This window comes from Microcaecilia unicolor, chromosome 8 (assembly GCF_901765095.1).
Source record: "Microcaecilia unicolor chromosome 8, aMicUni1.1, whole genome shotgun sequence".
Taxonomy (NCBI): Eukaryota; Metazoa; Chordata; class Amphibia; order Gymnophiona; family Siphonopidae; genus Microcaecilia; species Microcaecilia unicolor.
Genome location: NC_044038.1, coordinates 169,756,837 through 169,780,333, shown reverse-complemented (window position 1 = coordinate 169,780,333; position 23,497 = coordinate 169,756,837). Strand labels below are relative to the sequence as shown.

The window sequence follows — 23,497 nt, the reverse complement described above, 5'->3', positions numbered from 1 at the left end:
TGGCATTTTCTTTTGTGTTTTTCTTGTGCAAATAGAATAGACCTTAAAGAGGAAATAACAGAAAGTACACATTGGGGAATGGCTGGTTAGGTGCCCTGACCTTTTTTTTGTTACCGCTGTCAAGAATTGCCATAAAATTACCAGTATTTTCCTTCCTATAAGGGACTGTGCACTGCACTTCAATACACACATTATGGCTTTTTATGCATGTGTGAAAAATAGAATGTTTGTGACAAACAGTGTTTTCCATTTTTTTTTGACTCGTAGGAAGAGAAACAAAATGTGTGTATCTCATTCTTAAATGTAGAAACCGTTCCATCTCCACTAGGTGCCGTAATTTTCTATGCTGCCCTGTTAGAAAGAGGTTGAACTCGTTTTTTCTTAGCTGCAGTGGATACTTCACCGCCAATATTAAATCATTTTGTAAGCTCTGTTTTTTTTTTTTTTTTTTAAAATTCTCTTAACCTTTAAATTTAAAGCGCGTTAAACGCTAATGCGCCTATACGTTTCTATGGGAGCGTTAGCATTTAATGGGCATAAACCATTTACGCACATTAAAAACGCTAACACGCCCATAGCACACCTTAGTAAACATAGGTGCTTGTCAAGAACCTGAGGCAGGTTATTAATTCATATTACAATCAATACCTTACATTATAAACTTGTTAATACAATCAACAATAAATCAAATGCGGATAGTAAAAAAAAAAAATTAAAACTGCATTACCCGTCCATTGTTATCCGGTAACTAATTCTAGTATTATTTTTTTAAGGCTTTCCATGGTGATTGTGTAGGTTATTTGATCGATCATTTTTATCTTTCTTAACAGAGGTCATTCCAGTTCCACTGGAAATCTCTATATGCTTGGTTTTCCTACTGTCTGTAAAGTAAAAGCATAATATTTTAAGTCTTCTTTGACCTATGAAGCAGCTTCTAGCTGCAATCTTCCGCCTTCTTCTCTTAGTAAGTTAGGACATTACCAGTTTAGAAAGGTGTTAGACTGTTTGTTTTTTTTTGTATCGGAAGTATCTTTTAAATTTTAATTGATTTATGTTCCGGTTGTTTGAGATTGTGATTATCTGTCATGTTGTTGTAAATTTCTGAAGAATATTTCATTCTTGATGGTAGTTGCAAATTATAATATAATGTAATGCTTACTCAGTCAAACCTGTCATTTTGAATAAGTGAATATTCTTTTAATATCCTGTGTGCCACCTACTGGGAAATGCATTTAAATCTTGTCCTGTAAAAGGAGTAGCAGCCATGTTTGTCCATTGTAAATACTGTGCTGAAATGTGAGAGACCGTTAACAGGTGACGGAGAGCATAACAGGGTTTGAAAGGTCTTTGCCACTGTAAAATAGTATTTAAGGCTATTAGAACATTTTATTATTGGTTCATTGTAGAGTGGGGTCTCACACTGGTCCTCACGATACCCTTAATGCCACATCCTCTTGCAACGAGTTCCAGAGCTTATTTTTTCACTCAAAGAATAGTTATTTCAAACTATTTGTTTTAAAAGTATTTTCTTGTAATTTCATTGAGTGTCCCCTGGTCTTTGTACTACACCACTCAAGATTTATAGACCTCAATCATATCCCTCCTCAGCCGTCTCTTTTCCAAGCTGAAGAGCCCTAATCTCTTTAGACTTTCCTCATATGGGTGCAGTTCCACCCCACTATCATTTTTAACTTTTTCTAATTCCGCTATATCTTTTTTGAGATATGGCAACCAGAATTGAACACAGTATTCAAGGTGAGGTCACACCATGGAGCGTTACAGGGGTATTATAATATTTTTGGTCTTATTTTGCATCCCTCTCCTAATCCTAGCATCCTGTTTACTTTTTTGTCCACCACTGCACACTGGGAAGAAGATTTCAGCATATTGTCTACAATAACACCTAGGTCTTTTCCTGTAGTGCTGACTTCTAAAGTGGGACCCTAGCATCAGATAACTATGATTTGGATTATTCTTCCCAATGTGTATAACTTTGCATTTGTTTACATTAAATTTCATTCTGCCATTTGGATGCTCAGTCTTCCAGTTTCCTAAGGTCATCCCGCAAGTTTTCAAAATCCACATGTGCTTTCATAAGTTTGAATAGTTTTGTGTGCTCTACAAATTTAATCACCTCGCTTGTCTTTCTGATTTCCAGATCATTTATCAATATGTAAATAGCACTTGTCCCAGTACAGATCCCTGTGGCACTCCACTATTCACCCTCTCCATTGGAAAAAAAAATGACCATTTAACCCTACCTTCTGTTTTCTGTCCAGTAACCAATTCTTAAACCAAAGGTGTCAATTTTATAGTGCCTTAACATGATATCGGAGGTACTACTTGCTGGCAAGATTGATGTTTTCTGATTCAGGTCTTTTTGGACAGTCAGTGTGCTTATTTTGGTGTTGCAACTGCTTGCTTTTCTACTGCTGGGCCTTTCGGCTTAGTTAGATGTGGCCAGTACGGGAACTGTAGTGCTCTGTGATCTCATTCACGGCTACCCAAGATATTCTTTTTTGCACATAATCACAACTGTTGCCGCAATAGTCCTTTGGGAAATTGGCAAGGTCCACGCTCTGGAGCCTGGCTTGATAGGTGCTGCCATTGTTTAGTCGAGACTTCCTCAAGCTCACCTTTCTTTCCTCACCAGAGGCTATGAATGCTGTGCTGCAGCATCTCCAGAGGAGCAGAAGCTAGGCTGGGAATTGAAACATGGGCATCCTACCAAATAAACCATTTTTCAAGCCAGAGTTTTTTTTTTTTTTTTTTTTTAAATAAAGTTCTGTTCAGATTCCATAGACCTTTCTGATCTCTGCTTGCAGTTTCAGATTAATGACGCCTTCCCTGCAAAATGGTATGTATGTGTGTGTGTAAATAATATATTCACACACACACACACACTAAATACCATCTTTGTGGATATTTTAAGTTTTTATTAAATTGGAGGTTGAGTTCCAGTTCTGTCCCAGGTCATATATACACAAGTGCGAATATTTATAGTTTAAAAAAGATAAAATGCAAAACTGTTTGCTTAATTGTGGTGAACCTTTTGTATTAGGATCCGACTTGGTGTCCACCTTTCTTCTTGCAACAGGTTGTGCGTGGTCTGGCCTAATAGGATCTGTCAACTAGTTCTCCCTGTCTGATAGTTCATTAAATAAGAAAATTGTATCTGTGGTGACAGCTTGTGACACTGCTGAATAGTCCAGATTGGATTAGTGGAGATGTTCTGCTCTCCTGACGACTTTTTGGACCACAGGTCTTGGTCGCAGTCTGCCAGTACCTGCACATCCAGCCTTCGTGGAAGGTTGTGCCGCCCATTTGCAGTGTTGTTTGTCTCCTTTAATTTTGTGAACTCAAATGAATCAAGTCGACATGACAATAAACAGAAATGTCCTTCGTGAAGAGGAGAAGGGAAATGGTTGTTTATCTGGTCAGGTGGTTTAGATTAGCCATGATTCTGGTCTGTATTATGTTACTTTAAATCATGGTGTGTCCCAGCAGGACGTGAATTACCAAGATTGCTACAGTGTGTTTCGTCCAACGTGAAGATCAACAAATTGGAATAATTCTTATTTAGGAGTATTGTAGCATTCTGGCAGGGTTATTGAAGTATTAAATTTAACCCGTGGTTTAGTTGAATGTCATTCCTTAGAATATACACTGATTTTTGCATGTGGTCGCAAATTTTTAACATTTCTCAATGGAAGGCCCGAATCGTCTCAAGTTGCACCAGATTTACAGCACTGATTATGGCTTTGCGCTTGGTTGTAGTTGATGCTTTATTACAAATAGTAAAATAAAATATAAATATTTTCCAATCATCCTAAGAGGTTGATGTAGTACACACCAACAGTGCAATTTTGGGGCACTTTATACTAAAGTGCATTAAGCATTTAACACTCGTTTAAACGCACAGCACGCTGCTGTGTGACAGTGTTTAGGGGTTTTCCAGTAATTTGCCTGTTTCTTTGCGTTATAAACTGCATATTACTGAAATTTTTCTGTTAAAGGATGTGGCAGGGCGGAGAGAGGACTTGGAAGTGTTAGCCAACCAGCATGTTACATTTACCGCACCGTTAATGCATGAGTGCTTAGTGCCTGCTAATAGAGGGTGGTAAATGCTCCAGCATTAGCTTTTGGTCAGGTATTGTGCTCCTATTGTCGCATTAGCATGGGACCAGCATTAGAAAATAAAGGTTCCACCCCTACTGGGTGCCAAGCAATTTGCAGCTACGTGTGGTATACTCCCACACTATGCCGCCAGACTGCAGATCTTGGTTTAGTAAAAGGGTCCTTCTAGTACGTTGCTTCCCACTATTCCAGACCCTTTGAGGTAGTTGTGTTCATCAATCAGCAGTTGGAGATAGAGAACTGAAAACTGAGCTAAGATATATCTCTCTTGGCATCCAGTCCAGCTCCTCAGTATTTTCTGTCTCCAGCAGGTGAATGGACACACTTTTCAGCCTTTGCTTCTGAGTGATCTGCTTCAGTTGGTCAGCTGGGCTCCAGTTGAGCTTTGCAGGTGGTTTGAGTCTGCAGAGTCATATCTGGAGGTCTTCAGATCTCTCTCTGGTGCCCCTTGAATTTAGTGGATGCTTGGAATGCCCTCCCGCGGGAGGTGGTGGAGATGAAAACGGTAACGGAATTCAAACGTGTGGGATAAACATAAAGGAATCCTGTTCAGAAGGAATGGATCCTCAGGAGCTTAGCCGAGATTGGGTGGCAGAGTCGGTAGTGGGAGGCGGGGATAGTGCTGGGCAGACTTATACGGTCTGTGCCAGAGCCGGTGGTTGGGAGGCGGGGATAGTGCTGGGCAGACCTATACGGTCTGTGCCCTGAAAAAGACAGGTACAAATCAAGGAAAAGTATACACAAAAAGTGGCACATATGAGTTTATCTTGTTGGGCAGACTGGATGGACCGTGCAGGTCTTTTTATGCCGTCATCTACTATATTACTACTTCCCTCCCTTCACCTCTCCCCTGTTTCCTGTGAAGCTCCTCTGGGGACAGCAGCTGGCAGTGGTAAGTCTGACTAAAGTTTTGACTCAGAACTACTTGAAGGGCTGCAAGTTTTGGTGCAGGGGAGGGATCCTGACTCACCACTTAGGACATGTTGTGCTGTGCTGGTGACAGTGTGAATGGTGACTTCCCGCGGAGGCAGTTAAGTGGTGTTCCTGCTGTGAGATGTGACCTGTCGGGGCGTTGCAGTGCATGTAAGCCAGGCACTTTGTGGGATGCAGAGCAAATAGCAGCAGTATGTCTTCGGATTTGTCACAACATCCGAATATGACAGGAACTTTGGGTTTTCTGGCAGGGCTGGTGTGCAGTTTGATACCTCTATTTTGCCACAGATGACTGGCAGCGAGGAGCAGCCTCTTTCTGATCGAGCACAGCTGCCAGTTTACAGCTTCGGGGCCTGACTGAGCATTCAGCTGCATTGAGAATCTTTGTTTTCTCTGGAGTTATATTGTTCCTACATCAAACCTGTTTACTGAAGCAGGGATAGAGTTGCTGCAAGGCAGTGGCGTAGCTACGTGGGGCCTGAGGGGGCCGGGGCCCCCGCAGATTCACCCCAGGACCCCCCCTCCCGGCGAACCCGCCCCCGCCGCCGCCTACCTTTACTTTTGCTGGCGGGGGATCCCACTCCCCGCCAGCCAACGTCTTCTCAGTCCTTCCTGCTCTTCAATTTGTTTGCTGACGTCCTGCACGTAATTGTACGTGCAGGACGTCAGACTCAGAGAACAGTTCTGTTCTCTGAGTCTGACGTCCTGCACGTACAATGTGCAGGACGTCAGCAAACAAATTGAAGAGCAGGAAAGGAAGCGACTGAGAAGAAGACGTCGGCTGGCGGGGAGTGGGATCCCCCACCAGCAAAAGTAAAGGTAGGCTGCAGCGGCGGCGGGTTCGCGGCGGAGGGGGGGGGCGGCAATGTCGGCTGTGGGGGGGCGGCGCCGGGGGGAGGGCTAAAATGTGCCCCTCCCCCCGGGCTCTGGACCCCCTCCCCACGGAAGGCTGGCTACGCCCCTGCTGCAAGGTGCTTGAGTTTCTTGTCTCGCTGCCCCTCCAGCTCCTAAGTGATCTTGTTCAGACCTCCAGGAGTGGGCAGATGACGCTCTCTGCTTTTCTTTCCTTATCTGATGTGGCCTTGGTCTGTTCAGAGGAGCGGTTAGAGGAGGGAGAGCTCCCTCCTGCGGAGGGGGATGATCCAAAAGTACTGTTCATAAAGAGGAGCTTAGTACGAGTCAGTGGCAGTGCTTTTCATTGAGGATCCTTCTGCTGCAGCATCAGGAGTTCCATCTTCATTGATTACAAAGGGACTTAGAGGTCCTTCTAAGGCTTTCCTGATCCATTCAGGACCTCATTACAGCAAAATAGGTCTCACCGGCGTGCGTGGCGGAGAGTGGGAAATGCCGTGGCTCACCTCTACCCATTGGTTCTGGAGGACAAAGATAAATTGCATCTTCCCACGGTGGACTCCCTTGTTACGGTGATGACTAAGATCATTTTGCCAGTGCAAGGGGGGCATTGCCCTAAAAGATCTATAGGATAGGAAGCTAGTATGCTCGCTGGGCCTTCGAGCGATAGTGTAGTTTGTTCGTGGCAAGAGTATGACTGAAGTGGCATCAGCAGTCTGCAACGCAAGATGGGCACCATAATGCTTAGCTGGAAGCGGGTTTGGCCTACTTGGATGCTATTTATGATATGATATGATACTTTCTCCTTCCCTTTCACTATCATCCTTGTCTACCTTCCCTATTCTAGTCATTACGTTCTTTTCACATGTCCTTTGTAATGCCTTTCATAATGTAAGTAGTTATGATCATCACAATTTATAATACTGTTCCTACATTTCCTTGTTTTTACTGTATTCTTTACCATGTAAGATGCTTTCTTTTACTATGTAAGCCGCACTGGACCTGCTGTATGTGGGAAAGAGCGGGGTACAAATGTAATAAATAAAAAATACTGCCCGCAGGACGTCTTTGGCTGTCATGGCACATTGGCAACTCCGGTTGCTGTGGCAGCAGATGCAGTGTCAAGTCATGTCTAGTTAAACTGCCCTTTTGGGGCAAGTGGCTATTTGGGGAAGATCTCAGTAACTTAGTGAAAGAACTGCGGAAAAAGCCACATTGGTTGCTGGAGGATAAGCCAAAGCCTCTGGTCATCCGTCCTTCCGTCTTCAGGGGACTCTTGATCTCTATTTTGAGACACAGTTCCAGCCTGGTCATTGGCAGTCAATTTTGGGGGGGGGGCAGGCCCATGGCCCCCGTAGCTACGCCACTGCTTGGAAGCCAGTTTTGGGGCTTAAGGTGATGGAGCTAAGATCCCACTCATTCTTGGGATTGCTTTTAAACATCCACAGGTTCTGGAATACTAGGAAACTACATAATGAAAGGAGAAATTTGTGTGTTGCCTGATAATTTTCTTTCCAATTAGTCCTTCCCACTATTCCAGAGGCCCGCTCGCGGTTCCTGAGATGATAGTCGGTGTGAAGTAATGGGTCAAAACACTGTGTCAGCACGGTGTTCCCTGCATATTCCCTGTCTCTACAAGTTGTCCAGCGATGAGAGGTCCACACATGTTGGCTGACCTAACACTAACCAGACAAGCGAGTTCTTTAAGGTGGTTGTGTTTATTCCGAGTTTATCCTTACTGCTTGTCTACCTAAATACTGAGGAGGTGGATCTGAATGCTAAGAGATGTCTCAGCTCAGTTCTCAGTTCTCTATCTCCACCTGCTGATTGATGGACACAGCTATCCCACTGGTTCTGGAATACTGAGATAGTGGACTAATGAAAAGAAAATTATCTGGGAAGACCTAATTTGTCCTTCAGTGTGTAAACAGCAGTGCAAAGTCTATCTAAAATAAGTTGTGACAGTATAATTGTGCAAAATGGGCCATGACCCTAATAAACATGTTTAAAATTTGCAAATTGTAGTGCTGACTCTGAAGTGTGGTTTGATTTTCTGCAACAAATTTACTTACATACTGAATTGCATGACATTAAATGTGGGCTACTAATGTGAGATAACTGTGTGTTAATGACCCATAATGTTAGTTCACTTGCCTCATCATATATATTCATACTATCAAAATCAGGGGCTAGTGTTCAGTGTTAATTTACAGCTGTTACAATAATGCAACATGTGTGTTTGTAGGGAAACGTTTCTCTGTCAGGTGCATCCTTCTGAATGGTTTAGATGCAGTTATATTGCTCAGATTTTGCTTTGCATAAGAGGCTCAGTACTGGCTTCTTCTCTCCTATGTACCCCTCCATAGATATGTTGTTGCCCATATGGGTACACTGGTTACCCCAAGGATCTTTGCTTACTTTGTATTTACCGCTCAGGATTGCTTTGGGGTTTTTTTTTTGTTTTTGTTGTTACATTTGTACCCCGCGCTTTCCCACTCATGGCAGGCTCAATGCAGCTTACATATACAGGTACTTATTTGTATCTGGGGCAATGGAGGGTTAAGTAACTTGCCCAGAGTCACAAGGAGCTAGCTGCCTGTGCCTGAGGTGGGAATCGAACTCAGTCCCCAGGACCAGAATCCACCACACTAACCACTAGGCCACTCCTCCTTTTTTATTTAGTCTGTGCCTTTGTTATGTTGTTTTGAAGAAAGTGGTGAGTTTCAGTACTACTGCCGTATTTTCTCTCTCCTCAGCTTGCACTTTATAGCTGTTTGATCATTTCATCTCGTGTGCAGAGCTTGCATCAGAAATTCAGTGTATTATGAGCTCTCTTCTGTTTAGCTATTTTCTTATGCATTTACTGAACAGAGAGAACCAGTGAAAGTACGATATTCACAATAGTTCCATTAATGTATATTTTATTTATTGCATTTGTATCCCACATTTTCCCACCATATGGCAGGTTCAATGTGGCTTACATATTGCTAAAAGGCGATTACAAAATTAGATTTGTAGAAGTCTAGTACATAATGCAGAAGTACGATAAACGCTTAGGTTGATATATTAGCAGTGCTTTTTTTGTGCCGGTACGCAACAGTATGGCATACTGGCACCTTCCCCCCCCCCCCCCCCCCCGGCAAGTCCTGCACTTCCTCTTAGTCCCCTACTACTTTTTTTTTTTGTAAAGGACTCAGCAGCGCGAACGGCGCAGGCAGCGATTGAAAGAGGCTGTCAGTGTCGGAGCTTCCCTCTGCGAGTCCCACCTATGTTGTTTCAACTTCCTATTTTCCGCATAGGTGGGACTCGCAGAGGGAAGCTCCGACGCTGACAGCCTCTTTCAATCGCTGCCTGCACCGTTCGCGCTGCTGAGTGTGATGCTGGCAGGCAGTGGAGAAGGAGGACGGGCTGGAAGAAGAATCGCTGGACATGGGAGAGAGGAGGGCAGGGAGAGAGGAGAATCGCTGGGCATGGAGGGGAGGGCAGGGAAGAGAGAATTGCTGGACATGGATGGGAGGGGAGTGCAGGGGAGAGGAGGAGAATTGCTGGACATGGAGGGAGGGGCAGGGGAGAGAGGAGAATCACTGGACATGGAGGGGAGAGAGGAGAATCGCTGGACATGGTGGGGAGGGCAGGGGAGAGAGGAGAATCGCTGGACATGGAAAAGAGGAGAATCGCTGGACATGGATGGGAGGACAGGGAAGAGAGAATTGCTGGACATGAATGGGAGGGGAGGGGCAGGGGAGAGAGGAGAATCGCTGGACATGGAAAAGAGGAGAATTGCTGGACATGGGGGGGCGGGGAAGAGAGAATTGCTGGACATGGAGGGGCGGGCAGGGGAGAGAGGAGGAATCGCTGGAAATGGAAAAGAGGAGAATCGCTGGACATGGATGGGAGGGGAGGGCAGGGGAGAGAGGAGAATCGCTGGACATGGATGGGAGGAGAAGGCAGGGGAGAGGGGAGAATCGCTGGGCATGGAAAAGAGGAGAATCATGAGACATGGATGGGAGGGGAGGGCAGTGGAGAGAGGAGAATCACTGGACAGGGAGGGAAGAGAGAATTGCTGGACATGAATGGGAAGGGAGGGCAGGGGAGAGAGGAGAATCGCTGGACATGGATGGGAGGGCAGGGGGAGAGAGGAGAATCACTGGGCATGGAGGGGAGGGCAGGAGAGAGAGGAGAATTGCTGGACATGGAAAAGAGGAGAACCGCTGGACATGGAGGGGAGAGAGGAGAAACGTGGACATGGAAAAGAGGAGAATCGCTGGACATGGATGGGAGGGGAGGGCAGGGGAGAGAGGAGAATCGCTGGGCATGAAAAGAGGAGAATCGCTGGACATGGATGGGAGGGGAGGGGAGGGCAGGGGAGAGAGGAGAATCGCTGGGCATGGAAAAGAGGAGAATCACTAGACATGGATGGGAGGGGAGGGCAGTGGAGAGAGGAGAATCACTGGACAGGGATGGGAGGGGAGGGAAGAGAGAATTGCTGGACATGAATGGAAGGGAGGGCAGGGGAGAGAGGAGAATCGCTGGACATGAATGGGAAGGGAGGGCAGGGGAGAGAGGAGAATCACTGGACATGGAGGGGAGGGCAGGAGAGAGAGGAGAATCGCTGGACATGGAAAAGAGGAGAACCGCTGGACATGGAGGGGAGAGAGGAGAAACGCTGGACATGGAAAAGAGGAGAATCGCTGGACATGGATGGGAGGGGAGGGCAGGGGAGAGAGGAGAATCGCTGGACAGGGAGGGGAGGGGAGGGGAGAGAGGAGAAATGCTGGACTTGGGTGGAGGAGAGGGGAGAGAGAATTATTGATTTATGTGGATAACAGGGGAGGGAAGAGAGGAGAAATGCTGGATATGGATGGAGGGGAGGAAAGAAAAAAGAAGATGCATATGGATGGAGATGAGGGAAAGGGAAGAGAGGAGAAAAACTGCACTTGGATGGAGAAAATAGACAAAAGCTGGATCCACGTTATACCTCCTCCAGTCAATTCCATGGAGGAGGACCCAGCTTTTACTTATGGATGTATGGCAAGAAATGAAGAAAGGAGGAAAGTAAAGAAATAAATGGAAAGGAAGCTCTGGAAATGGAGTTTAAGGGAACAGATAGAGAGCAGCAGAATCAGAGACTGGGATGGATAGAAAAACAAAGTCACCAGACAACAAAGGTAGAAAAAAATCATTTTATTTTCATTTTAGTGTTTGAAATATGTCCAATTTGAGAATTTATATCTGCTGTCTTATTTTGCACTGGGTATACTGGAGCTGTAACAGCTTACAGAAATTATTTCTGATGAAAAACATCACGTTATTTTTTCTCCTATACTAGTATAATATTTTCAATGGTGTCTATTATATGCGCCATGGCTGGTATAAGGGGTGTGGTAATGTGGGTGTGGCTATCATTGGGGTGGAGCCATATGTGGTGACCCTGCACCTTTTTTTCTACAAAAAAAAAGCATTATATTAGCATATTGTGAGAGAGGTTAATATTATTGTTTTCCATTTCTGAACTTTTCGTGATGTATGGTGGTGTGGCATTAGGCTGATCCAGGGGGGAAAGTCTTCTTGAAAAGATGTTTTCAGGTTTTTAGAGGCTGGTGGCATGTGAAGGTTTGTATTTTATACCTTTGCATTTGGGGAAGTGAAGGGTTAGGTAGGTTCTTGCTGTTCTCGTCACGTTTCTTAATGGTAGATCGATAAGTTCCGTCATGCGAGTCCGTAGATGATTCTGTGGACTATTGTGCATATTTTGAATGTTATGCGATCATTAATAGGAAGCTAGTGTAAGCTTCTTAGGAGGGGTTTCGCACTTTCGAATCGTGTTTTTCTGAAGATAAGTCTGGCAGCCGTGTTTTGTGCTGTCTAGTTTTCTTATGATTTGATCTTTGCAGCCTACGTAAATACTATTGCAGTAGTCTACATGGGTTAGCACCATGGTATGTTACCAATGGCTGTAAAAATAGACATCAAGGTGTAGGCAAAGCTATCATCAATTTGGGAATATGTTGTAGACCCAATATAACACAGGATCACTTATAACACGGTTAAGGGTTGGACCCTGGTAGTGGGTATTGTGTGTTATTACGAGAGCCAAATTACACTGTAGAACTCATATAATATGGGTTCACTTACAACACAGTCAATATCTGACACCCATGTCCTCATTGTCTACAGTGTACACACTGGAATATAAAATGGCACCGTCGATCGTTCAGAAAAAACTATTCTTCATACTTCTTAATATTCAGAGAATGAAATTATGACAAATTTCCGCGGCCTGTGTTCTGTACCAAAAATACTAGGACAAGGGGGCATGCGATGAAGCTGCAGTGTGGTAAATTTAAAACGAATCGGAGGAAATGTTTCTTCACTCAATGCGTAGTAAAACTCTGGAATTTGCTGCTGGAAAAGGCGGTTAAACTTAGCGGACTTCAAAAAAGGGTTGGACGGCTTCCTGGAGGAAAAAGCCCATAGAATGTTATTGAATGGATGAGGGAATACAGTATTTCTAGGAAGGCCGGGACAAATTGCTTGTTCTTTTGGCCGCTGCCGGTGTCAGGGTGCTGGGCTCGATGGACCCTTGGTCTGTCCCAGCATGGTGATGCTTATGTATGACTCTGCTATTTAAAATAATACCTCCAAGTGCTAAATAACAAAACATTTTTTGTGCAAAAAAATTCTATGAAGCTCTCACTTGCTAGGTGACAGGGTAAAAATGAGTCCCTCAGTATGGTATAAGTCTTCACCTTGCTCATCTAGTTCATATAGCAAGTATCGCCGGTTTTGGTAGTTTTTCCAATGTTAGTGCATGGCCATATTCTGGCTGCGGTATAAATGGCCTTAGCATGTTCTTATATGGGTTTTTCCCACACGCTAAGGCTATTTTTTTTTTTTTTACCTCAGCTTAGTAAAAGGATTCCTGAGTGCGGCAGCGGTTAGGAAGGGCTGTGGTTCAATCCCAGTTGTCAGGAAGGGAAGGGGGTGAGTGACTGAGTGGGGAGGGGAAGGGGAGAGGGACTGAGGAAAGAAGATGCAAAGAAGCTGGAGGAATGAAAAGCAAAGTTTAGCACCCCTCTCCTCCCCCTCCCAAAACAAAGATCTAGGGCCAGTTGGCCCTGGGTGCACAGTAGTTAGTGTGCACAGACAAGGAAGGTGATTACACACTACAGTGACAGCTCTTAACCTTCTACTTTTGGCAGAGGTTTCCCTCCCAACTTGGCAGTGTCGGGTCGCTGCGGTACTACCAAGGCAACCACCTGGGAAAGGACAGGGTTGATATCACTGAGGGCAAAAAAAAAAAATCCATGGCCCCTAAAAATTTTAACTGTTTCCTGTTTTATTTACGAATATTTTTCCAGCCTGAGATAGGGGAGAAGCAAAGCTCTTTAAGTGATTCAATTAAGCTCTACATTAAAGTAATTTTATAACAAGTCACCTAGGTTGAGAGGCCAGTGGGGACCTATTTGTGACTTTGGTAAACATGTCTTGGTGCCTGTGGGGCTCATTTTTGAAACAAAAAAACATCCAAAAAGCAGCACAAAGCAGCAGATTTTTCCCCCCGGAAAAACGTCCAAATCGCTATTTTCGAAATACATTTTTCTATGAAGTTCATCTAAATCTCAAGGAGGCATGTTTTGGGTGGTACTGTAGCGGGCTTATGATTTGGATGTTTTTCTTTGATAAATAATGGAAGATTGTAAAAACATCCAAGAAATAGGATGTTTCTGGCTAGACCCGTTTCAATAATGACTAAATACTAACTAAAAGGTGCCTAAACTGACCAGGATGCCTTTGGAGAGATGACCCCCCCTCCCCCTTTAATACTCCAGTTGTTACTGACCTACTCCCCCTCCCCCTCAAAGAGTTGAAAACGACTATACATACCAGTCTCTGTGACGGTTTCAGATATAGTGGCATTTCTCTTATAGCAGCAAGTAGGTCTCTGGAGTAGCCTAGTGGTCAGTGCAGTGGACTGTAGGGAAAGGGACCCAGCCCATATCCCAGCCTAACTGGTGGAAAGTGTGAGCCCTCCAGAAACCACTAAATACCTACATATAGGTGGCACCTGCAGGCTTAAGGGAAAGGGACTTGATATACCGCCTTTCTGAGGTTTTTGCAACTACATTTAAAGTGGTTTACATATATTCAGGTACTTATTTTGTACCTGGGGCAATGGAGGGTTAAGTGACTTGCCCAGAGTCACAAGGAGCTGCAGTGGGAATTGAACTCAGTTCCCCAGGATCAAAGTCCACTGCACTAACCACTAGGCTACTGCTCCACTAGCAACATTCCATGTAGAAGTCTGCCCTTGCAGGACGTCAGACTCACAGAAACAGAAGCCTGTGCAGCCACGTTGCTGATCTGCAAGGGCAGGCTTCTACATGGAATTTTGCTAGTGAAATAGCAACATTCCATGTAGAATCTCAAATAGTAGCAACAGAATCTCAATAGTAGGAACATTCCATCTAGAATCTCCAATAGTAGCAACATTCCATGTAGAATCTCAAATGGAGAAAGGGAAATGGGACGATATACCGCCTTTCTGGGGTTTTTGCAACTACATTCAAAGCAGTTTACATATATTCAGGTACTTATTTTGTACCAGGGTCAATGGAGGGTTAAGTGACTTGCCCAGAGTCACAAGGAGCTGCAGTGGGAATCGAACTCAGTTCCCCAGGATCAAAGTCCACTGCACTAACCACTAGGCTACTCCTCCACCCCTATTGTAGTGGTGGTCAGTTGGGTGCAGTACATTTTTGCTATTCCTGGAGGGCTCACTATACAATACAAGGGGGTTCTGATGTGATGTGTACCTGGGTCCTTTTATATGAAGTCCACTGCAGTGTCTGCTGGGCTGACTGTGTGACCAGGCTAGTAAGACTGCTGGCCCCCAGACATCCCAATGGCTTGTTTTTGTGTGTGTTTCCCTTGGGTGTTTTTTTTTTTGTTTGTTTGTTTGAAAATGGCCATTAAAGGAGGACGTACTGAGCACAAATGTATCTAAAATAGGGCAGTTTTCAAACCAAAAAGATAGATGTTTTTCTGGTTCGAATCATGTTTGGCACTGGATTTTTGGACATTTTTTGCAAAATGTCCAAAATCGGACTTGGACGTCTTATCAAATGTCCCACAAAAACTACAGAAATCATGGCTATAACGAAGCTGCAGACGTTTACAGTGAACATGTGTGCGTGTAATGTATACATGATCACATATATTTTATAAAGAATTGCATGTAAATCACAATCTACCCAAATTCTGCCCCTGAGCACACCTTTACCATTTATAGGTGGTATTTTATGCATGTAAACTGGCATAGACGTTCAGAATTACCTCCTAAATGGTAAAGGGGGGCTTTGGGCTGTGTCGTAAGTCTGTGGTTGTTAAAATACTAATTCTCTGCCCCAGACCATGTGCATCAGTTCAGTTCTTCAGCAGACTCTGACCAAAACCCCCAATACTTCGTTGCAGTGGAGTGATGGGTTGCACAGCACGTTGAGTGGCAGTGCCGACATGTGACACATTCAATTAGGAGATGCCTGTTACTCTAAAGACTATTTAATAATTTTCATTATTTTAATTAGGTTGAAGAAGTACAGATCCAGGCCAGAATTAGGGAGGTTATGCTGCCGGAATCCAGTAATTACTTTAAATTGATCACAAGATAGTTTCCTTGATAACCAATTAGATGAAATTTTACTGATCATGTTTCAAGACGCGAAGACCTGCCCAAACTAATTAGGAATAAAAATCTGATTATATAATCAAACATAAATATCATTTCCTTCCATCAATGATTTGTATTTTCTGAGAGACCTAAAAACATATAAGGTGATTCATAAACAATAAGAATCTCATCCGTTTAATTAGCAAAGGAAGTATTTAGAGGCTTAATGAAGATTGCACCGGGGAAAATTGCATGCGAGTAGCAATGTTCGCTTTCCTAGTGGGAGATATTTTTCTGCTTTTAGATAATGAAAATTGGCCGTAATCAGAATAGGGGAAGGCACTGGATAGGAGCAGTTTTAACCCTAGGTCCTTTTATTTTAGCTGCCTCTTTTACAATTACACTGTGCCATCCATTTACTTCCCAGCTAAGTGGTGTTGTACCTGCTGCTTAATGCATTCGAGAAATCATGTTGTTCAACTAGAACATGTATATAATACTATTGCTGTTGTGATGAATGTAAAAAGCAGGTCAGAGGTCAGGAGTGTCCTGAGCCACATTTGCACCCTTTGTGCAGGGGGGACGATGCACAGCAGTTTTTATACACCTCTTGCAACCTGTGTGGCCACATCATCTGCACAGCTGTGCGGACACCCCTGCCAGAGAATACAGTTCATAAGTCTGCTCACAGTGAGAAGAATCGCCACCATTATTAAAAGGGGAAAAGGCGTGGAAGATTTGTGTATTTCACTGTGCAAAATTCATAAATTAGCCTGCAAGTACTGTGAAAAATTATGGTTTAATTTTATATTCGGACTCATGAATATGGGTAAAGCTTTATGAATACTCTGGCAGCTCCTGCGTCGTTTGATATTGCATACTTTTTCATACTTTCTACTGTGGTTTTTTTTTTTTTTTGCATTGTTTTATAAATTAAACTTGGATAAATTCTTCAGTTAACTTGGTTCAGTGTAGCTGCTGGCTCAAATGATTCAGTTTGTATGGAAGAGGCTGTTTCCCTCCCTCCAAGTTCTCTGGTTAAATGTACTTGTATAAGGATTCTGGAAGGCCATAAAATCAATCATTGTGAAATTTGGGGTTGAGAAAATGAGTTTGTTTTTGTGGTCAGGATTGATTGAGATATGCCGAGAGAGTAAGTGTTGGTTATATTTTTCATGTAGCTGTGAAGGTTTGCCTCACGGGGGGGGGGGGGGGGGGGGGGGGGGTTAAAAAATCATTCTGTGTATGTACATGGCGGCCAGGCCTGATTACCCTCGGTTGTTACTGAATACAGTTCTTCCTTTCGTTTCACCGTCGGACTTTTTGAAGTCAGAGACTCCTTTTAGTCAATGTTAAACTGTTTGTAGGTTTCCATATGGGAAAAAAAAAATCACAGAACCATTATTGGCAGTTCATATGTTGTGGGTTGATCAAGCCTAATTTACAGTTAGTTTCATAGTGTACAAGTTGCTGAAGAGACATAATGAAACATTTCTAGATAGGTGAATATTTAGCAGTTTATAGTGACAGGCCAGTGCATACTCTAGTGAAGGTTTTCTAGCACAAAAGCATTGCACAGCCCCATATGAATAGGAGAACATGCTGTGTGTGTCTAATCTCCGGGGGGGGGGGGGGGGGGGGTTTCAACCCAGTCCTCAGAACACACAAAGCCAGTCTGGTTTTCAAGGTATCCAAAATGAATATGCATGAGATACATTTGCATGCACTGCCTCCAATGTAAGCAAAACTATCTCATGCATATTCACTGTGGCTGTCCTGAAAACCTGACTGGTTGGGTATGGCCTGAGGACTGGGTTTAGAATACCTGCTCTAGTCCTTTATCACCCCCCTCCCCCCCCCCCCCCCCGGTCGTCCATCCTTTCTTAGTGCCCATGTTTCCTCCAAGCAAGCCTTAAATCATTCCCCTTGGCTTCAGTTTACCCCCACCTTAATCATAGCTTTCCCTTAGCCTCATTTCCCCCTCCCCAAGCAGATTGGATCAACATGCCCAGAAATATTTCTTTCCTTGACCACCATGCCCCCCCTTCCAGCTTCAATTCTGTACTTGTTTGTGGCTGTGCAATACCGGTGTTAGAAAATGTCACACTAGATAATTTTACGTAGTAGAGGAAGGAAACTCCTTTCGGCAATTTGAAAAGACAGATCTGGCTGTCAGTACTGGTGTCTTGGTATGTGACATAGACCTTGGCATTATAGGCTACATATATATATATCTATATATATATATATATATATATATATATATATATATATATATTTTTTTTTCTTGCATCATAATGACATTTTAATTGTTCCAAATGTAGGTTAAAATCTAGATTAAGTATTTGTTTTATGGAAATGACATTTCATCAGATGTCATCATTATGCTGTTAACAAACTATCCTTTTTAACTGTTGCTCATGTCTATAGTGATGACAATAATGTTCCTTTCTGGAACGTGAACGTTAAATTGCATGTCACCTGCTATGCCTGTGTGCTTCTTGAACACTAACGAAGTTTTATGGGCATTGGCTGTTTTATATTACTGATGTCGACTTTAGGCTCTCCCTGAAATGTGCTGTACAGTCTCTGTTATGCTTGGGCTTCTTTCCAGACCTGCTTTACTTTTTATGCTGTCAGGATGTTGCCTGACAAAATGAAAAAGGTTAGTGTGCTTTCCTCCCCAGTGTCCTCTGCCCCTGTTCATGCAGGTGTGACTCTTTCAGATTGCATTGAATTCTTCGTTAGTTCCGATTGAGTTTCCAGTAGGGCATGCCAGAGGTTATGCCACTGACAGACAAAACAATGATCTAAATACAGTAACCTCTTGTGCCAAGGTTTGCCTTAGACTTCGGTTATGCTTGGGAGATTTATGTTCATCTCTTCTTTTCCCATATTACACTCCTGTTTTATCTTTTGGCTTTCTTTCTATTGATTTAGGGGCCCTTTTACTAAGCAGCATAGGCGCTTATGCGTGCCCAACGCTTGCCAAATTGGAGTTACCGCGTGGCCCTTGTGGTAATTTCAATTCCGCTACGCGCATCCAAAAAATATTTTTTATTTTCTGATGCGCGGCAAGTAGAATTTGACACGCGTAGACCATTACCGCCCGGTTACTGCGTGAGACCTTACCACTAGGTCAATGGCTTGTGGTAAGGGTCTCAGACCCAAAATGGACGCGTGGCAATTTTCATTTTGCCGCACGTCATTTTTGGCAAAAATTTTAAAAAGGCATTTTTTGTAGGTGTGTTGAAAAATAATTATGCCTGTGCCCAAAACACGCTTCTAAACTACCGCAGGCCATTTTTCAGTGCACCTTAGTAAAAGGACCCCTTAATTTCTTTAGGGGAGCTGAGGGACCTGGTGATATTTTGTCACCTTACAGGATTTGCTGTAATATAGCTATAGCTTAGTCTTATTTATTCACAAGGAAAGGACATTAAGACACAAACATTTTGGCTCTTCTCTTTGATTCAAAGGACATAGGAGAGAGAAGACCTTTTACTACCCTGTTCCCTCTCTGGTTTTGGTAGAAGCGAGTGCAAATATTGGGTAATGGTGAAAGCTTTGTCTCTTTCACCATTGCCACATGGTTGTGTTCACTTGTGGCACAATGGGCCAGAGTCGGTAAATGGTGCCCAAATTTTGGTGCTGGAAAGATCCACACGAAACTTCTGTTCTATAAAGAGCACTCCGTGCCAAGCACCCTTTATAGAATACCAAATCCTGTGCCCATTTTTGGGCAAACGGACTTGTGCCTTACGTGAAACCTTGTGTAAATCCTGGCACGCAAGTTGGGCACACAGCCCCGGAATTTTATAATACTGTGCCTAAATGTGCCTGCCATGGCCACACCCCCTTTTTGGGTTGCTTGCAAGACATTGAGCATGTAGCATTAGAGCGCACATAATTGGTGTTGTGGCACGTTAATTTGCATGCGCATCTGCCCTGCATGCCCAAGTTTGGATGACCTTTATGGAACCCGGGGGAAGATGGGGTTGATGAAAGGCAGTTATGCTCCCCCCCCCCCTAAATTAAGGAAAGAGTCAGAAAGAAGGCTTATGGCATTAGAGGGTTGCCAGGTCTTCATATATACCCCTCCCACATTGGGAGGGGTAATTCTGTAAACCACTTCCCATATTTGAAGCCTGTTTTACATGTGGCAGAATGGCACACATTGAACACATGCACCACACATGGGTGTTTGGGGGGGGGGTGGAGAGTAGGTGCAGTTGCATTATTTTGTAAGAGATGTACATGCACAGGTTTACACCATCTTCGCAATGGGTGTAAACTAGTGCATGCTGGAGGATTTATGCGTTACTGCCTTTTTTTTATGAACTATAGGTGTGCACGGGGATATAATCTGGTCCCCAGTCACTACTTTTCCATGCCCATCCCATCTTCCTTATCCCCTCACCATCCCCACAGTTTTCTTTCCCATCCGCATATCCAACCTGCATTTAAAAGATCTTGTAAAGTCAAACAAAACATAAAATGTGCCCTATAAGTTTAAATTTTAAGCCAAAAAAACAATAGGTATTACTTTGTTAAATGTGCAAGATTTTTTGGGATTTTTTTCAAAAATATTTTTTAAGCTGAGGTGTTGGTGTTTCAAGTTTCTGAGTTGAGGTGTGTACAGGGATATAATCGGTCCTTATCCCCTTCCATTCCCATTCACTTTGGATCCATCCCCTCTTGTCCCTGTTTTGTTACCAGCACTACGGAAATCCACAGGTTTCCCAGTTGTCCCCTTCCCCATACCCATCTCTAGGCATCTATATTGCTTTATAATATAGATGCCCTGTTAAAGAATTACACCCCCATCCTTCAAATAGAAAGGCTACATCCCCAAAATAATCTCCAAGAATATTGCCTCCTCCCTCAAAACACCCAGGGAGAATCTGCTACAGTACAAGGAGAAAAAGTCCACAGATAGAATTCCCCTTGTAGTGACATACAATCCAGAGCTGGAAAAACTGAGGAAAATCATAAGAGACCTACAACCTATACTCCAGGAGGATGAATTACTGAAAGAGATATTCCCATCCCCACCAGTACTGGCCTTCCGACAACCACCCAACTTAAAACACAAGCTAATCAGAAGTAAACTTCCATCACAGACTGAAAAGGAACAGAAGGGCACACGTCCCTGTAATTTATCCAGTTGCAAACTATGCCAAAATATTTCACAGGACCCCACAGTTACCCACAAAGGAAAGATATTCAACATAAAGGGATCTTTCACTTGCTCATCTTCCAATGTGGCATTTATCATTCAGTGTAAAAAATGTAACGAAGGATGCTATATTGAGAAACAGGCCAGATGCTTAAGACAAGATTCAATTTACATAGACATCACATGAACAATACAGCCAGTAGGGCCCCCACCACGGTGGGACAGCACTTCACAGAACCAGGACACTGTACCAGTGATTTCACAGTGAGAATACTGAAAGGTAACTTTAAAACCCATACAAGAACGTGTAAGACCTTTGAAGTCAGAATGATTGAATATTTTAACACCCAACAGAAAGGACTTAACAAGGACCTGGGGTTCCTAGTCCATTATAAACCATAAAGCTGTATGTCTCTGTTGATCACCCCACCCCTCACCTATCCACACCCATCCTGTTAGAATATCAATGATATGCTTTGATGTCCCCATGCATACCTCCAACCCACCCCCATCCTCCCACCCTGTCAGACTGTCATAGTAATGCTTGAATGTTTTCACTTATATACACTGTCAGCTAGCACATTTGCTTATTTCCGATCTGACGAAGAAGGGCAACCTTCGAAAGCTAATCAAGAAATGTATTAAGTTATGTCCAATAAAAAAGGTATCATCTTATTTTCTTTTCCATGTTTTATTTTGTTTGATTTCTATTGATAACCTTTGATGTTGATAGTTCCCAAGTAAAACTGATATTTAATGTGTAAAACATTCTGAAATGTATTATTGTGATTTGGAATGGCTCAGCTCAGATACTTAAAAAAAATTCTTTTGATTGAACTCTATGTCAAGGCTTATGGAGACACAAGGAAGTGACCTCCACAGGCATGGCAGCATTACCTCTGGACCGTCAATCCAAAGCCCCTTTCATCTCTCCAAGAAAACTTGAATGTAATTATTGGAGAGCCATGAAAAATCTCGAAGCCTGTCTGAAATATTGTGCCCTCAGCACAAGAAATGAATTGTTTTGGTGCTCTGTCTGACTTACATTGTAACAATGCAAAGATCATATGAAAATAACACCCAGAGGCTGTTCTGTAGTTTCAAGGGATTCTGAGAGGAGAGTAACAAATGAAACTTAATTGCCACAAAACATTACATATGCATTCAGCTCTACCACTGGTGGGTTTTTTGTTTTTTTTTTGTGAACCCCTACAGGAGAAAGACTCCATATTCTTTACAAGACTCCTGGCACAGAATGCTTGAAATTCACTAATAGTTGATGCAATTTCCTTTGGGTGAGACACAGCAGAGGGAAGGTCTGGGGCTGGCTTACAGGAGCCTGTCTTCGTGCTGTTGCTTCCAGCAACCTACGTAAAGTTTGCGGGACTGTTGGGGGGGAGTGCTGGAAGGGAAAGATATTGAATCATGATGAAGGGAGAGGGGGTGCAAAAGCAAGTTGGCTCAGGGTGCCACAGTCTTTTGAGTTGGTCTTGCTTGTGACATAACTAGAAGACCTCCAGTACCAGCTCCAACTAAAATTGCTTTTTAGAAAATGGAGCTGTCTCGGACCACATGACTGGTGATTTATGTCGTCATGCTTTCCCAGACTTGCCTAGGCAATTGGGTAAGACCTCAACAAATATGGAAACAAAGGCTGGAAAGAGGCCTGTGGTCATGTTGCAGTATAGTTGGATGAGTCTGGAACTTCAGTGCCTAAAAAAAGTAGCATTTCAACATCAATATTTAAAACTAATTGTCATGTATCAGTTTTGTAGCAGCGTTGTGAGTCTTTCTTGACACCTGAAAATACTTCTGGATTTGCATAAACCGCTTATCAAGGCATTTGTGGTGTTCCACTCCTTGGAATTACCCTTGTAGAAATGTAACCTATTTACTTTAGAACTTTATTTGTTTTTCATGCTTTAGGCTTTTGGATTTATGACCCGAGTGGCCCTGCAAGCAGAAAAGATGAATCACCATCCTGAATGGTTTAATGTATATAACAAGGTAATGTATTGACTTAGTTTCTGGTACCTTAAAAGAAAACGTATGAAGCACGAGGCAGATGTTCAGGGCCTCCTTAAACATCTGGTTTTAAGCCTGTGGGTCAACCCTTGAAGTGGGATGACTCTGGCAGCTCACCTCATGTTGAGGCAGAAGAATTGACGCAGAGGCTGTACCTGTGTAGTACTTCCATATGGCTTTTTATTATTATTTTTTTTTTTTTGTTGAAAGAGGAAAAAAAAAGTCTGCAGTATTGGATTAATCAACCAAGGATCTTCCTTTGTTTTATTCTAGTTTATCCTCTTACAATATTTACCATGAGTAATGTGTTAGATATCTATTTATAATTTAAGAACACACCCCCTCATTCTGTAAATGGTGCCCCGCTATGTGTACAATTGATCATGTGGTTATAGAATAGGGTCAGTTACGTGTGTAAATTTAATTGGTACTAAATTGATGCGATGTATTAATAATTGGCCTCTACAAGCACTAATTTGATCTAATTAGTATTCTGTGCACACTGCACCTAATTTCTATAGTGCACAACTTCAAAGTGGGTGTGGACCTAGGAGGAGTATGGGCAGGTCATGGGTGTTCCAAGCAATTAGGCGCGGTGTTCTAGAATATTGTCTCTTATGTGGTTGAATGCCAGTACTTAAGATGCAAACATTTTACATCAGCCTTTTTCTGGTGTAAATGCGCACGCCTAAATTTATGCG

The 23,497-nt window shown here is 43.2% G+C and overlaps 1 protein-coding gene across 1 annotated transcript in view; it reads left to right on the top strand.

The window, feature by feature from the left end:
- Window positions 1-23,497, top strand: part of PCBD2 (pterin-4 alpha-carbinolamine dehydratase 2) — a 39,957-nt gene that overhangs the window by 15,413 nt on the left and 1,047 nt on the right. Inside the window, exon 3 of the mRNA XM_030213112.1 lies at window positions 22,698-22,778. Coding sequence (XP_030068972.1) covers window positions 22,698-22,778 — 81 coding nt within the window. The remainder of the gene's footprint in view (window positions 1-22,697; window positions 22,779-23,497) is intronic.